At 43.6% G+C, this 16,761-nt stretch overlaps 1 protein-coding gene across 2 annotated transcripts in view; it reads left to right on the top strand.

The window, feature by feature from the left end:
* INSC (INSC spindle orientation adaptor protein) overlaps positions 1 to 16,761 on the top strand; it is a 119,014-nt gene that overhangs the window by 15,770 nt on the left and 86,483 nt on the right. The window contains exon 2 of one of the 2 annotated variants that reach the window (XM_036259182.1): positions 15,984 to 16,084. In XM_036259182.1, the coding sequence (XP_036115075.1) occupies positions 15,984 to 16,084 (101 nt within the window). Of the gene's footprint in view, positions 1 to 15,967; positions 16,085 to 16,761 lie in introns of those variants that run through there. The other variant, XM_036259183.1, reaches the window with a different exon arrangement.

Consider the following 16,761-nt stretch of genomic DNA (forward strand, 5'->3'; position numbering starts at 1 on the left):
CTCAGTGAGGGTGCTGGGGAAGGCAGTGGTGTTATATAGCATTATGGCCTAGGCCTGGTTGTGGACAGAACCTGAGAGAGAGGGAAGGAAGATTGGGTTCTAGTTTGAGTTCATCCACAAGCTTGCTCTGTGACTTGGGCAAGTCATTTCCCTCTCTGGGCCTTAATTTGCTCTGTCATAAACCACAGGATTGGGAAAGAAATTCCTGAGGACCTCTTCTCTGTCCTCCTATAACATCCTAGACTTCTTGCATTGTGCTGACGGGAATTTTGCTTAGGACCTTCACTTCCAGGTTTCTATTTTGGCTAAGGGCTCATTTTTCACTTTGCCTGCAATTTCCACCTTTATAGATTCATTTCTTTGGGTCTTTTAGGAGACTCTTATTTCCATAGATGATGTTCCTTAACAAAATTCCTCTTATTTTGATAACCTCATGTAGGAATTCAAAGCAGTGTCATCTCCATTATTATATTTCAGTCTTTACGACAACTGTGCCAGGTAATCAAAGCTATGTTGTCTCCAGTTTGCGCGTGAACCATCCTTGCATCCCAGGGACAAATCCCACTTGATCATTCAAAGCAAATTCAAAACAGCGCATTAAAAAGATTAAATACCAGGTTTTCTTAATTAACCCCCCATCTCTCATTTTCAGAAGCCTTTCATGTGCTTGTCTGGAGATGGGCTGGACGTTTCTGTCTGTAGAAGGGGCCCTTAGAGCAATCAATCCTCTTAGCTGTTTCTGTCCAGCTCACACCAGCTAGATCTTTGCCCTGGGGCACGAGGTAGCCTCAGGGACAGGAGTCTGTGGGCAAGAAGGAGCTCTCCCCTCACATGCCAGGCAGGATCAACAGTGGGCATCACCCCCACCCCTTCCTAATTCACCTTCTTCTTCTGGTTTGGGATGTGCCTGTGGGCTCTGATTCCATCTCCCTCTCTTTCCCCCTCCTCTGTCATTAATCATGTGCCCCCATTTTCTCTGGTCTATTTTGGGGCTCGCTATTTAATTCTCTAAGTTTGTTCCAGAATCAATATCACATCGTGTTTGCTATTTGAAAACAAGTCATTACCTAGCAGGAAAGTCCCCCTAAATTTCTTTTCCTTTTTGAGGAATAATTTGTTTATACATTTTAGAGTCAACACATCAGGTTGCAGGAAAAAATCCTGTGAGGATTTGACTGGGATTGTATTGAATCTGCAGATGAGTTTATGGTGAATTAATATTTTTCTGTCTAAATACATGAAGTACTTCTCATTTAATAAGATTTTATAATTTTCTCAATGAGCAACTTGCACATTTTAAGATTCATTTTTCTGTACTTTTTTTTATAGATTTTGCTCTTATGTCCTCTCCTAAATTTCACCTTAGGTCTGCATTGGTGTCTAGTACTACCCAGTACCTGCTTTTGTATATTCATTTCTAGCCAACTTTCTAAGCCTTTTATCAACTCAAATGACTTATCTGTGGGTACTTTTCGGTTTTCTACATTGATAATGAGCATGACCTGCTAGGTCATGCTACATTTTTATAAGAATTAGGGAAAGAAGCCATGTCTGGGAAGACATAGACCCATGGAGACTTGGCTTGCCACGTGGGCTGCTGTTTTTGTGTCTGGTGGACTCAGCCCTGGGAAGGGGTGTGGGTGGGTGGGCACAGCTCCACTCAGTTCCTTGGTTGTGAGCTGCTGTGCACAGGCAGCCCTATGGGACATCACACCAACCGCAAATCCGGACATTTTTTTTTCTTTCCATTTGTATACACTTTATTTCTTTCTACACTACCTTAGCTAAGATCTGTAACACAATAATGAATAGAAGTTGGGAGCCGGGCATTTTAATTGTATTTCTGATCTCACAGGAAATGCTTTCAACATGTCATTAAGTATGTTGTTCTTGTTCTTGCTTTTCTTTTTTTGTAAATGTCCTTTAGTCAGTTTAAGGTCTCTTGTATTCCTAGTTAGCTAAAAGGTTTTGTGATACATGGCTGTTGAATTTTATGAAATTACTTTTCTTCATTTATTGAGATGATCGTAAGTGTTTTACTCTCTGGCCTATTAATGAGGATGTTTCATTCATCTATTTTTCTAATGTTAAAACAGCCAGGTATTTTTAGGTTAAACCCAACTTGGCCATCCTGTATTATCCATTTCATATATAGCTGGATTTTGTTTACTAATATTTTAATATATTTTCATCTATGTTCATACATGAGATGGCCTATAAATTTTCTTTCTTGTGTTCTTGTTTAGTTTAAGTATCAAAATTATGTCTCTCATAAAATGAATGGAGGTGTTTTATCTTTTCTCTGGAAGAGTTTGGGTAAGTTTATCTTTCCTTTGAATGATAGAAACTCACCTGTGAACATCTTTGTGCCTGGTGTTTTCCTTATGGGAAGATTTTAAACTACTGATTAATTTAGTCACTGGCTATAGATCTATTTCTTCTTTAGCCAACTGTGGCAAATTGTGTTTTTCCAGGAATTTATCTAGTTTATTTATGATTTCAATGATATTGCATAATATTATCTCTGCTGTTTATGTAGTAATAATTCCCTTTTATTGTTAAGATTATTTGTGTTTCCTTTCCTTTTTCCTGCTCTTAGGAGAAATTTGTTTTATGTGTGTTTTCAAAAATGAAGTTTAACTCTATTGATCATTTCATTTGTGTTTTCATTTTGTTTGTGGTTCTGTTGTGTTTTGCTTAATGTTTGCTCCTTAGTATTTGTCTTCTGCTACTTTCTTTGGAATTATTCTCTTCTTCTTTTTTTTTTTTTAATGTCTTATATTGTTAGAAGTTAGACATTCTTTCAGTTTTCAGATTTGCCAAATTAAGGCTGTAATTTTTGCTGTAAATTATATTCATCTGTATACTATATGATTTTTTATGTGTATTTTCTTAGCTATTCAGATTTGTTTTCTAATTTCTAATTGATTTCTAATTTCTAATTGATAATTTCTAATTTCTCCTTTGACCAATTATTTTTATGTTTAAAATATCCAAATCTGGGGGTATTTATATTGGGGTAGAAATTGCAGTCTGTAGGAAACCAATCATTTGGAATTTGCTGAAGCTTGCTTTAGTATCTAGACACTAGTCATTGAAAAAAAAAAAAAAAAAGATTCATTAATCTTTGAAAAGTGTGTATTCCCGGTAAGTTGAAGGCAGTGTTCTACTCGTAAACAGCAAATCTAACTTAATTGTGCCATTCAAATCTATATTCTTACTAATAATTTTCCTCCTTAACCTATTAATTAATGACAGAATGTGTTGGAATATCCATCTGTGATTCTGGATTTGTTCATTTCTTCTTGAAATTTTATCAGTTTTTATTTTGTATAGCTTAAGACTATGTTTATTGTTATCAGGTAGATCCTCATTATTATATCTTTTTGATGGGCTGAACTTTTTATTTTTTTCATTTTTTTTTTATCCTCACCTGAGGACATTTTTTCATTTTTTGTTCAGGTAGAGTGGGAGGGAGAGAGAGGAACAGAGAGAGAGAGAGAGAAACATCTATGTGAAAGGGACACATTGAGTGGCTGCCACCCACACGACCAACCAGGGCCGGGGACAAACTGCAACTGAGGTACGTGCCCTTAGCGGGAACTGAACCCGGGTCTCTTGGGACCGCAGGCCAACGCTCTAACCGCTGAGCCAAACCGGCCAGGGCTGAACTTTTTATCTTATTGTCTTAAAGTTTGTCTTATATTTGAAGAATACATTAGCACCAGAATCCTTGAGGTAAATATTTCTATGGTATATCTTTTATAATATTTAACTTTAAGCTATTTTTCTTTGTGTCTTTTATTTTACAGATATTTCTTGTAGCTAGTGCATAACACTTTTCCTCTTCTGTCTGTTTCTGTCTGTCTGTCTGTCTGTCTCTCTGTAGTGTGTGCTTTGCCCACACTTGGTTGGGCTAGTTGTGATACTGTTACACATGGACACTCCTTTCTCCACACTCTTTTCTTTATTACTCATTTATTTCTCCCCCACCCCTATCTATTTGAAGGGTAGTACCTATTCCTTCTTTATGTGTATTCTTTTCGTTGGTTTCCCTAGATATTCCAACTTGAAAAATAAGCTAAGGCCCTGGCCGGTGTGGCTCATTGGTTGGGCGTCATTCTGTGCACTGAAAGGCTGGTGGTTAAATTCCTGGTCAGGGCATGTGCCAGGGTTTTCGTCTCTATCCCAGCTAGGGAGCATGCAGGGGGCAGCCCAGCAGTGTTTCTCTTTCTCTCTCCTTCTCCTTTCTTCTCTTTCTAAAAATCAATAAGAAAATCTGAAAAAAAAAAGGAACCTAAGAAGGCTAAAGTTAATTTACATCTTCATTTTCCTCCTTCCTAAGTAAAAGAAACTTAGAACACTTTAATTTACTTTAGTCATCCTCTTCAGAATTTACTTACAATATTTTAGATTTATTTTATTTCCTTATCTCACAAATGAGGTATTATAGTTGTTTCTTATAGTCAAGATTGGTTTGAATTGACTCTCATAGTTACGTGTAAGTTTGCTTGTCATTCTTTCTTATATCTCAAGCTTTCCATCTGCTCTTTCTGCCTGATATAAATCCTTTAGAATTCCTTTTAATGTGGGATTTGTACTTGTTTGAAGAGACCTTTATTTCATCCTTCTTCTTCTTTTTTTTTTTATCCTCACCCGAAGACATTTTTCCATTTTTTGTTCAGGTAGAATGGGAGGGAGAGAGAGGAAGAGAGAGAGAGAGAGAGAGAGAGAGAGAGAGAGAGAGAGAGAGAGAGAGAAACATCGATGTGAAAGGGACACATCGAGTGGCTGCACCCCACACGACCAACCAGGGCAGGGGACAAACCAAGGGCGCAATCAAGGTACGTGCCCTTAGCGGGAACCGAACCCGGGTCCCTCTAGACCGCAGGCCAACACTCTAACTGCTGAGCAAAACTGGTCAGGGCTCATCCTTATTCTTGAGAGTTTCTCTCAGTATAGAATTTTAGGATAATCATTTCTATAATGAAGTATTTTTTCATTGTTCACTGACTTTCATCTTTGCTATTAAGTAGTCACTTGTTAATCTAATTTCTCTTTTGGTTATTTAGTCTTGTGGCTTGTCTAAAGTGTGAATATCTATTGTATTTTTTCTGCTTAGGATTCATGTTATTCTGTATATGAAAGTTGTTTTGTCTTTTAAAACTCCTGGAAAAATTTTCAGCCACTATTTCTTTGAGTATCACTTTCCCCCCTATTCTATCTTTTATTTCCCTTTGGAAATCTGATTAAATACTTGTTAGACTACTTTACTCTCTATTCTTTCGCTTTAGTTCTCCCATATTTTCTCTCTGTCTCTCTGAGTTGCTTGGATAATTTCTTTTGTTCCATCTTTTAATACACCAATCCATTCTTTAGCCGTGACCAATCTGTCCAATGAGTTTTTCATTTGAATTATTACATTTATAATTTATAGAATTTAATTGGGTTCTTTCTCAAATCTTCTTGACTGTATTTTATAGCCTTTGTTCCTGGAAAATGTTTCCAAAATTCTCTTTTATTTCTTAAAATGAAAGTCTTTGAGTTTTTATTCCCCCTCCCACATAATGTGTGTTCAAGCCACAAACCAATGTGAAGGTCATATTGTGATAATTGATTCTTAAGAGAGATTTTACTTCCCTTAAGCTAGCATCCAAGTTGGGACAAACAACTTTTGTACCCTCTGTATTGAAGATTTATTTCTCATTTACCCTTATACTGAGTTTCTGGTCATCTGGACTCCTATTTGATTCTTTCCCTAGTCCCTAGACTTTGTCCCTTGTTTGTCCTGCCCACGTACACATGAAACAGAAGCTTAGGGAATACAACATTCAGCAGATGTTCTCAGCGAGAAAACTCGCCTCAGCTCTTGCTTATTGACCCTTGTTCCTGCTTTTGCTTTCCTTTCAGCCTCTCTAGATTTCATTCACCAGCTCAGTGATGCATCAACAAACAAATAAACCAACCCCCTACCCCCCTACACACACATTAAGAACATCTTTATCAATTACTTAAAATTCTTCTTGTGGAGAAGTATTTTTGAATGATGGTCTACATATTGCTGAATATAGAATATGTGTGTGAGCTTTCTGTATAGGAAAAGGAATCAATTATCAAGTACCAATCAGGTGCTACAAAGTAGTGGCATGGCTTGGGGTTCCTTAAAGAGAGGGTACAGTCTTTTTTCTCACTCAACTTACTAGCTGTGTACCTTAGTAAATTATTGAATCTTTCAGCATCTTTATTTTCAGGTCTTTAAAATGGGATAACAGTAGTATTAATTATTTTGAGTTTTTGAGAAATAAAAGAATTTCTTTATAAGAAACATTCAGAAAAGGGCTCGGTACATAGTACCCAATACCACACTTCACTGAATTTAAACTGCCATAGATTGTAAGCTGCCCTGTTACTGCATAAAAAGAAAATATGCTTCCAATTAAACTATGACACAATGCCAAGATGTCATCGACTGGAACATACATTCCAATTTCAGATGTTAAAATAGGAAAAAAATGCTTCTTAAAACCACCTGACTGTAGTAAATTTCAGCTGTTATTATGAATGGATGCACAGGAGCAGAGAAGGCACAGGCAGAGAAACAGAATCTTAGTCTCAGAAGCGATAGGACTTTAAGTGTTTTCAGGTATTTATTTTACCCCATCCTCACCTCATTAACTTCTGGACCCTGGCTGTATTGTGCATGAACTAGAGTTAGTGTCCAGCAGACTGGACAGTGTCCAGTAATTGTCAGTAGTCAAAAACAACAGTCCACCCTCTTCTCCAACACTGAGGAAGAAGAGAAAAGAAAATTATAGTTATTAAGAGACCAATGTATCAATTTTTCAGATATAGCATTTACTTTAATTCTTATAATTAGGTTAATGAAGATTAGTTGCTGTAACAAACCACCCCCCAAGTATTAGTAACTTAGCACATTCCATTCATTTCTTGCTTACCCCACAGTCTGTTGTGAGTTGGGTGGCTCTCCTCCAGACTGTGATTCAGGACCCATCTTCTTCTACCTTTGGCCTTGCCGTACTATGACTTTCCAGTTGCTCTGGCATTCCTCAGTAGGCAGAAAGGGGAAGAGAGAGAGGGACTAGGGAGAAAGCATACCTTCCCTTATAATATAATTCAAAACTGTGCAAGAACTCACAGTTTTATTTACTCCTAGGTAACATTTTTTGGAGGAAGAAATTACTATAGATTAGGGTGATTGGAGCAGGCCTCCCAGATGAGGTAGGATTAGAGCTGAGTCCTGACACACTGGTGTTACCTGAAGATAGAAAAAGAGGATCGAGGTGATTTTAGTCTAGATGTGTTGGGGTGCCATGACTAATGCTTAGAATTATGGAAGAGCAAGGTGTTTTTGAAGAACCATGGAATACTCTTTTGGGGAATGATGATCATTTATTGAGCTCCTACTTTGTGCTGGATACCATATAATGCACTGTTCAGATGCCACTGTGACGTGTGTCACACTAAACATAAATGAGCCTTGATAAGATAGTGCTCTGTGAAAGGGCTGTTTTCCATGTTTGACTCATTCTGTGCCCCAATTAATGAACTCAAATGGTTCTATGTGGCCCATGTGGCCCACGTATCTGACACCATGCTCCAACATAAAGAATTATTTATCTGAGGGTGTTATGACACTGACAGTAGGATTTGTTAAGATTGGTTGCCTTGTGCTCACTTGAGGTTATTCTGTTTATGTACAGTGACCCTAGAGTGTGTTCTGCTTCTCTGTCTTTGGTTCCTTTTATTAATGAGCTGCTGAGAATCTTTAGTCATTGTGGCTGAGCCAAAGTTCTGGTTCTGTCTGGATTTTCCTTTGAATGCCCCATACTACTTAGGTCACAGAGGGGATGAGTGGGATGTTAATTATTTCTTCAGGGCCAATGTTTCAGTCACAGAAAATGTTTTAGTTGTTATTGTTTGTGACTATTCAGTGTGGTCTTTATCACATCTCACCTATGGAAGGCTTTCTTTTTCCTAATATATTTAGCTTAAAAAATTTTTTTTCTTTATTGATTTTAGAGAGAGAGGAAGGGAGAAAGAGATAGAAACATCGATGAGAGAGAACATCGATTGGCCACCTCATACATGCCCCCCACTGAGGATTTGGCCCACAACCTGGGCATGTGCCCTGACTGGGAATCGAACCAGAGACCTCTTGGTGCATGGGTTGATGCTCAACCACTGAGCCACACTGGGCAGGCATATATATTTTGCTTTTTAGTCCCCTAGTGGGTAGTAGCTTTTTGGGCCTGAGGTCTGGGTAGGAAATGGATATTTTACTTGGGCACAAAGATGAATATCATGAGATTTCCTGTGTAGCACCATTAACTAGCCTCCTGAGTCAAAGTAGCTTATTTTATTATAATTTGACTTACTCTATAAGTATCATGCAGGATTCATGATCTTAATGATTCTAACAACAACCCTGAGAATAGGTCCTATTCCCATGTTATAAATAAAGAGGCTCAGGGTAAGAGAAACCTAGAAAGAAATAGAACTGGGATTGGAATATCAATCCTGAATTTTGTATTTCCATGATCTTATCATGTGACTTTCCAAATGTTATTGAGCAAAGTGCAGTTTGGAGGATTTGAGAAGGAAATAAAATCAGAGAAGAAAGTTGGATTATTATGGTTGTTGATGTAGCACTGTCATCTGCTTATGGCTTTAGAAATAAGAGAAAATTATATTTGTGAAACTGCAAAACAATGCACAGTTCGCTCTCTGGTGTTTGCTTTCCCAAGGGTATATAGACCCTCTCAACCTGGGTCCTCATCATGACTTAGAGAGTGAAATAGCTTGTCCAGTATGACCTCTGATAATGATTTATGAAACAGGATATATCCAAATTTTTACCACGTTGGAGCTATTCAATTTTCTCTAATGGCCCTTATCTGAGAATTATGTCTACTCATGGCAGCCACAACCAGTAAGTCATTAGCTTAAAGTATACTTATTGTTAATTTTAGCACCCTGGGACCGGGGCCCAATGAGAGAGGGCTCTCACTTTTGCAAATCAAAGCTGAGGAACATTCGAACAGTTGGCTAACATTCACATCAGGAAAAGTTAGAAAGTAAAAAGGGATAATTAAAAAGCTGAAGAGTAAAAAGCAGTTGCCTAGCTGGACATAGTTCAGAAGGGCCTCCTTCTGGTCGCCTCCCTATTACCAGGCACTGTGCTCAGCAGAAGAGAAACGGAACCCGTCTTTAATCCAGCACCCCTGTGGCAGGTACTTCACAGGTGTGATCTCACTGGTCTGCACAGAGTCCTGTGAGGAAGAAACCATTCTTCCCATTTTATCGTTGATCAATCCTTTAAAATTCCTCTTGAACTTGAGCAGGACTGAGGTCTGGGTGGGCCCTTTCTACCTGATGCACAGTCCTTTTGGGCTGTCCAACCAGGGTTTTCAGTGCCTGAGGGGACAAGCCCTGGCTCTCTGAGCTCTGCTCTGCCTACTTGCCGGGTTCTGTCGCCTGGCATCTGTGAGGGGCCTTTGGGGCTTCCTCAAGGGAGACCGAGCTCTCTATATTTCATGAGGCTCAGTCCATTCAGCAGGGCTGGGTGACAGCTTGTGCCTCCCCTGGGAATGAGAGTTCTTAGAGTATCTGATTGCTGCAGGATGCTGGACACCATACCTAGCGATACTGAAATACCTCTGACGACTGTTGTCACCCTCCTGCAGGTCAAACAGAGGGGTAGGGGGGTGAGGAGGGAGGCTTATTGTCAGTTCCTCCCAAAGCTCACGGCAGCCCTCCTTTCCCTCCGGGTGTCCAACTCTTCAGATGCAGGCTTCTGAGGTCCCCCTGGGAGCTTGGGCTTTCTCTTAAATAAACTTGCTGGTCTCAGGCCCTGGAGTCCATCCACTCCACTGGCCACCATGGGAGCTGAAATTAGACTCTGATAACTTCACCCCCCTTCTCAAACACCTTCAGTGGCTCCCTACCACCTGCAGCATAGAGTCCAAAGAACCAATTCCTTTCCCATGCGCGGACATAGAGGCATCTTCTCTCTAGCCCTTGGGAGCTGTCTGGGTCTCTGAATACCTGCTCCAATTTCTGGTCTCCTGGCACTGAATGTCCTGGTCCCATTTTCACCTGGCAAAGTCCCACCCTGCATTTGAGACCCAGATGTCACCTCCTCTAAGAAGTCTGCCCTAGTCTTCCAGCTGAAAGTGACCACTCCTTTTTCTGCATTTCTGTGCCACTGGGCTGGTTTCCTCTAAATTCCACCACTAGCCCAGCATGCTCCATCCAGCCTTCTAGAAACTTCCACGCTCACCATCCTGTGCCTTCCATGCGCTCTTTCTTCCACGTGCACTCTCTTCCTTCCGCCCCTTCTCCTTCTTCATTTTCATGTTCTTTCAAGGGCCAGCCTTGGGGTCATGTCCCGAGAAACCTTCCCTGACCCTTTCTCCCCACCTTCCGTTCTCACCTAGTACTGCTTGGCAGCCCTCTGGACCTCCCTTAGTGTTCTCTGGATTACTTGCAGCCGTGGTTTTCATGCAGCATTGGGACGGTCTGTTGGCCCATCTGGTCTGTCTGTCTGGAGAACATGATAAACACAGAGCTGGGGGTGAGGAGGGAGGCTGCTCTGCGGGGTATGGCCAGACGGTGTGGACTGTTAGAACTCAGGAGGGACAAGGGGCTCTGTCTCCGTGGGTATTAGGATGCAGAGCCCTTTCCAGGGAGCACGTGTAGCCGCAAAAGACCTTCCCACAACTGTTTCTCTGAGTACTCATAACACGCGCCGAGACAGGTACCTTCATCCTCCGTGACCAGGGAGGAAGCTGAGTTCCTTCAACAGGAAGCCACCCAGTCAGTCAGCAAATGTTTATCGATCTGATCATTATGCACGAGGCGCTGCGTCAGGAAGGGGGACGGGGGATGTAGCAGTGAGCAGGACAGACCTCTAGTCCCTGTCCCTGGGGCCCTCAGCGCAGAAAGATGTTAAACTACTAATTTCACAGCGGGCTGTTTAATTACACTTGTGATAGATTCTATGGGATGAGAAGTAAAGAGGGAACTTGACTGCATCCCCAGGTCTCATTCCTCTTTCACTCCCAACCGCACCCCCACCGGGCTGCCTCCTCCCACCTAGCGTTTCAGCTGGAGCTTAACTGCTTTTCACAATATTTACTGTCCTGCTCCCGTTGACAGCCCTAATGGATTCTGCAGATTAAACAATCCTAGCCATGCCGTGAGCTGTACTTGGATTGGGCCATTAGACAACGGCAGAAGCCGCCCTTGCTCCTGGTTCTAATTGAATAATTTACTGTAAATAGCCTCCCTTTCCTCCAGAGCCCAGGCTGGCTTGTTAGCCAAATGGAGGTGAGCAAGGGCTGCCTCTAATGGGATGCAGGAGAGCAATGAGCTGTCCAAATGAGCGGTTGTCCCAGCAGGCATTGAATTAAATCAGTGAACCTTAAAGCTTCAAATCTTTTTTTGTGAACTAGCCCTTCCCAGTGAAGGAGGCATAGCCCAGAGCCCTGCAGAACCAAGGCTGCGGTTCCAGGGCAATATTTCCAATGAATTAGGGTGGCCCTCGGGGTGGGGGAAGAGGTGATGGAGTTTCCTCTTTCCTGCTCACTCCTACATGTGTCCTTCTCACCTCTTCTGTAGGCAAGGTAGCACCTCTGCTCTGAGATATATGTCTCAACTTCCACTTCTGTAAGGAAGCACACTCCCTCTTTGGGGCTACCGTATGCCAAGCACATGGTACGATATGATATGATATGATATGATATGATAATGATATGATATCATTAGGAACTTTTGTGTGTGGTCTCATTTAATCCTTATGAAGCTCCTGAGACGCAGGTATAATTGAAGAAAACACCTTCTTGGGGGTTGATGATTTTCCCATGGCCATGTACTCATGAGGCACAGAGTCAGGATTTGAATCCAGAGCTGTCAGACTCCCAAATTTAAGTCTGTGTTGCAACACCAGTGAGGACAGATAGCAAGGGGTAAAGGGGATACCTTGCATTTATTCTTAGCTTCCTGACACGCTGTGTAGCGTTGGAGGGCTTCTACTCTAAGTCCCTGCTCAGTCGGTGTGGGGTGGTGGGAAGGGGTGGCTACAAGGGCAGCAGGCCATGGGGGCGTTTCTGAGGGCTGTATCCTTGAAATAGGTCTCTCTATAAGGCTAGTGACACTTCAGGCTTAGCTGGGACTGTGGTGTCCCCTCCCAGATCCCTTTAGTGCCTATAACTCTGTCTGTGTGACTGTCACGAAAGGAACCAACAAATGAGGAACAGAGGAGATGGCCCCATGGTCTGCACCCCTCTTCCACCATTAGGGTGCAATTTTTGTGATTTGTTTCATTTTCTTCCTTTATTGATTTTAGAGAGAGAGGAAGGGAGAAGGAGAGAGAGAGAGAAATATTGGTGAGCGAGAACATCGATTGGCTGGCTGCCTCCTCCATGTCCCACACTGGGGATTGGGCCCACAGCCTGGGCATATGTGCTGACTGGGAATCGAACCGGCGACCTGTTGGTGTGTGGGTTGACGCTCAACCACTGAGCCACACCAGCTGAACTGTATAATTTTTTTGAGAACTGTTCTGTCCTCTGGCCAGCTGGAGGTAAAGCTGGAGGACTCGCAGTCTGGGAGGTGGGAGTACTGGGAGGTACTGGGGAGAGAGAAGAGGGCTTGGCTGTGAAGGGTTGGGCTGGGTGTCACCACCATGGAATGGAGTCAGGCTGCCCGTGAGCAAATGTTGGACACATATCACCTGTTTATTGCTCTTATCATCTTCACCTGCTTCAGCACCTCCCCTCCAATCATAAAACTTGGATACTAGTCCTCCGTCACCTACTAGTTGTGTGATTTTGGGTAATGGACATGATTCCACTGGATTTCAGAGGTCTCATGGGTCAACAAAAGGATGATGATAATATTAAATGTGTTAACACTCTATGAACCATTTAGAACAGGGCCATGCACATAGTACACAGTCAACAAATATTAGCTGTTGTTTTTATTATTACAGGCACTTCATGAACATCATTTGGGGTAAAGTCTTTGACATTTCCTGTGTCACCTCGTAGACATTCTCTCTCACCTGTTTCTTATTCCCAGTGAATAAGAGCTGTAGCTTCTCCTTGGTCGAATCTGAATCATAATCCTGGCTTTGACTGGGCAGTTCATTGTGTAGAATTCTGTGCCTAGTCCCACATTGAGAAAAATGTAGGTTCAGACATCAAGGAATCTTGTCCCACTGGGGAGAGGAAACAGGCATAAATAACGCAGTCTGAGAACGGGGCAGTGATTCATACACAGTCCAGATGTTCCCTAGAGGCCCCCCAGCCTCTGGGAACACGTGTGATCACATGGACCAAGGTTTTGTTGGCTGGCAGCCTCCACCGGCATAACAGCTGGGAAACTATGAATGAAATGGGTGAACAAGGATATCTCACGAGGTTGCGTTCACAAAATCCAGCTATATTCGATTTATCGCATTCCCCCAGCTAAGAGCCTCGTGGTCCCCAGGGAAAGGGAAATAGACGGTCTGGGCGTGACTTGCTCCTACTGTGCTCCTGCTGGCTTCTGGTGCTCACTGCTTGTGTCCGAAAGGCTCCCAGAGCAGTGATTAGGAACGTGTTCTAGAATGCTGTGGTCACCAAGCTGTGTTCCTGGAATGTGCCTCTCAGAAAGTCAGAACACCTGCGTGCATCCAGCTCCTGCTCATGGCAGCTCTCCCTCTGGGGCCCTCAGATATGACTCGGTCAGATCCAGAGGAACCTCCAGTGTTCCAGGGTGTGCGTCCCCTAGGCACAGGCTCCTGACTGGGCCACACTTCGAAGGACCTTAAACTTCCTTATTGTCTCCGCTGCCTCACCTGCTTTGAGCTTTAATTCCCTCTTCAACAGTCCCCCCCGCCCCCCCCCTCCGTGACAACGATGGCGGTAAAATCAGGTTTGCTTCTCCATGCGTTCTGATCACATCATAACTTTCACTCGGAGAAGTTGGTATTAGCCTTTGTGGTTCCTTAGTCAGACACACGAAAAGGGGAATGCATACCTCATTTTGTTATTTCTAGCTTTTTCTTTTGTGTCATACTTTCAGGCTGGTGACTCACTGGGTTCCCAAAATACATTTTCTCAATAATGATGATAATGATGGAAATAACGATGCTGGAAGTAGTGACGTGCACTGTTATTGTGCTGGCTGCTTCCCACACTTCATCTCGTCCTCGGCATCGCCTTTATCTGATCACGGGGCTGAGCACACAGCAGACTCTCAGGACATGAGAATAATAACAGCTTCTATTTATTTAGCTCCCATCTCTATTTCTTATCTCATGTCATTGTGATAGAGTTCTGTAAAATAGATATTAGTCTCAGTTATAGATAAAGAATTAGGGCTCAACATAAAGGTATTAAAAATCCATTCCGCTCATTTCTTTCAACAGGCACAGAGAGTGTGCCTGCTAAGTGTCTGGCTCTTTGCTCGGAGCGAGGCCACAAGTGGTTCTCGCCCTGAAGGGGCTCACAGTCTGTGGGGCCCATAGTGGCCGTGAGTCTCGGGAATGATCGGAAGCCCTAGTTCATTCTGGGCTCCTGCCACCCCATCCTTTTTGGATGGACACATTCATTTTTTATTTCATGCATCGTAAGGGGTACTTTCTGTCCAGCTACATGACTATTAAATAAAGTCCTCTTCCGTTCTCTCCTTATAAGGTTCACTTGTAATCACAGAGTAAGAGTAATGTTTCTGGGCTTATCTCCCCCACCTCCTCTGTGTCTTTCCACCACTTCATACTTGTGTTTTCTCTGAATGTCTTGAAATCGGCTGCCCTCAAGCTTAGGGCATGGCAGGTGACAATCAACCCTCGCTTTTATTACTTTACCCAGGCAACGGTGACAGGATCTCCATTTTCCACAGGGAGGGCTTCTTTATTGCTTGGAGAAGGTGTTTGCAGAGAGGGAGGGAGGAATGGGGAAGGGACAAGGCGAGGCAGGAGGAGAGAAACAGGCGGGCAGCTTGTTTTATGGAGGAGGAAGGACGCTCTTGTCTTGATCTAACCTGTGAAGCACAGGCCAAGTCGGTCCTTGGTGCAGGGACTGGAGCCCCTGGAACCTGGTTCACCTTCATCAGTTAGCTTGCTTTTGTCTGCAGAGAACCCAAATCCCCACTTAAACAACGAGGACTTCATTGTATCACATAACAGGAAGCCTAGAGGTGGGCCCAGCTCCGGGGTCAGTGGATTCAGTGGTTCAGTGACCAAGGACCCAGGGCTTTCTTCCCCGGCTGGGTCCTCTCTCGATGGCCAGATGGTTTCTAGCAGCCGTGAAATGACATTCTTCCTTGTTCAGGTTCAAGCGCTGAGACAGTCTTATCTTGTGGCTCCCAGTTAAGAGAACATTTTTCCTAGAAGCACCCTTTATTGGCTCATGGGTCTGAATTGAGTCAATGCGTATTCCTGAAACAATTACTGGCAGTTTGGGTGAAATTATGTCATCTGAAGTGGAACGGGATTGGGGAAGCAACCACCATGCCCATGACGGAGTCACATTTTCCAGGCATAATCAAAGTGAATAACCCAGCACTGGGATGCTACACAGTTAGGGAATTAGCATGTAGAGTTGCCAGATTTAGCAAATAATATAGGATGCCCAGTTAAATGTGAATTTCAGATAAACCATAGACTTAAGAATAAGTCTTTCCCACATGCTATGTTTGCTGGGCCCTGTGTTCCAACATTAGGTACAAAGCGAAATGGGTCAGGCAAATATTTGACAGTGGGAGATAAAGGATTGTGGGAGTTCCTGGTGGGCTAGGGACTTAGCACCAAGCTCAGATCGGAGTCTTGCATGACTTGTGTGAGGACAGTGGAGTGTAAACCGGTTCAAAAAGCTCGGGGGCTTTTTCTCCACACCAACCTAGGCTCTTGTGGCCAGGATCTGGTAGAGAAAGTGAATGTGCCACCTCGTTGACCCCACCCTGCCCTCTCTCTCCAGGGTCCCGACCGCTGCGGGCAGGCTTTGCTGCAGATCGGCATCAACATGATGGCACTGCCCGGAGGCCGCCACGTGGACTCCATCGCCCTCCCGGGTCAGCGGTGAGTCCCACAGCTGTCTCTCAGGGCCGGGCCTGGGTCCTGAGACTGCCGGTGGTCCCTTCTCTATGCACTGTCCTGGGAGGAAGCGTAGGGCAAGGTATTAGGAATGCCAGGATCACTGTGCAAATACGCAGGGGACTGGGCCCTGGGGCAAGTCTAAGATCCAGGCAGACAGTGAAGCAACGGATTGAGTGGGGTGTGCTGTTGAGATAGGGGAGCCCAGAGGAGGCTCCTGATCCTGCCTAGGCCATGAGGCTGGAGTCCCTGGGGCCCTCGGCATTAGTGAAGGTCCTCTCTGAGCGTTTCAGAAGGGTCAGTCTACCCTTAGGTGTCTTCTCCTTCCCCAGAGCACCAAGGAGAGAACAGCTCAGAGCTGATCCTTGGGAAGTAACTACTGCCCTGGGTCAGGCCGTAGGGGGACCAGGGGGTGAGGGAGGAATACACTGAACCGGTGAAGCCCAGCTGATGAGATTGGGAAAAGGAGAGACTCGGGGGCCCCAGAGGTGCCTTCACACAGCCGATAGAGGAGACCTGAACCAACTGTCCTGGTTTGTCCAGGACTACCTTGATTTTGCCAATGACAATTCTGTGTCCTTGGAAATTCCTCCATTCTGGGAAAACTGGGAAGATTGTTCACACTAACCTGGACGGTGTGGCTCAGTGGTTGAGCATCGACC

Source organism: Molossus molossus, unplaced genomic scaffold (assembly GCF_014108415.1).
Source record: "Molossus molossus isolate mMolMol1 unplaced genomic scaffold, mMolMol1.p scaffold_m16_p_13, whole genome shotgun sequence".
Taxonomy (NCBI): Eukaryota; Metazoa; Chordata; class Mammalia; order Chiroptera; family Molossidae; genus Molossus; species Molossus molossus.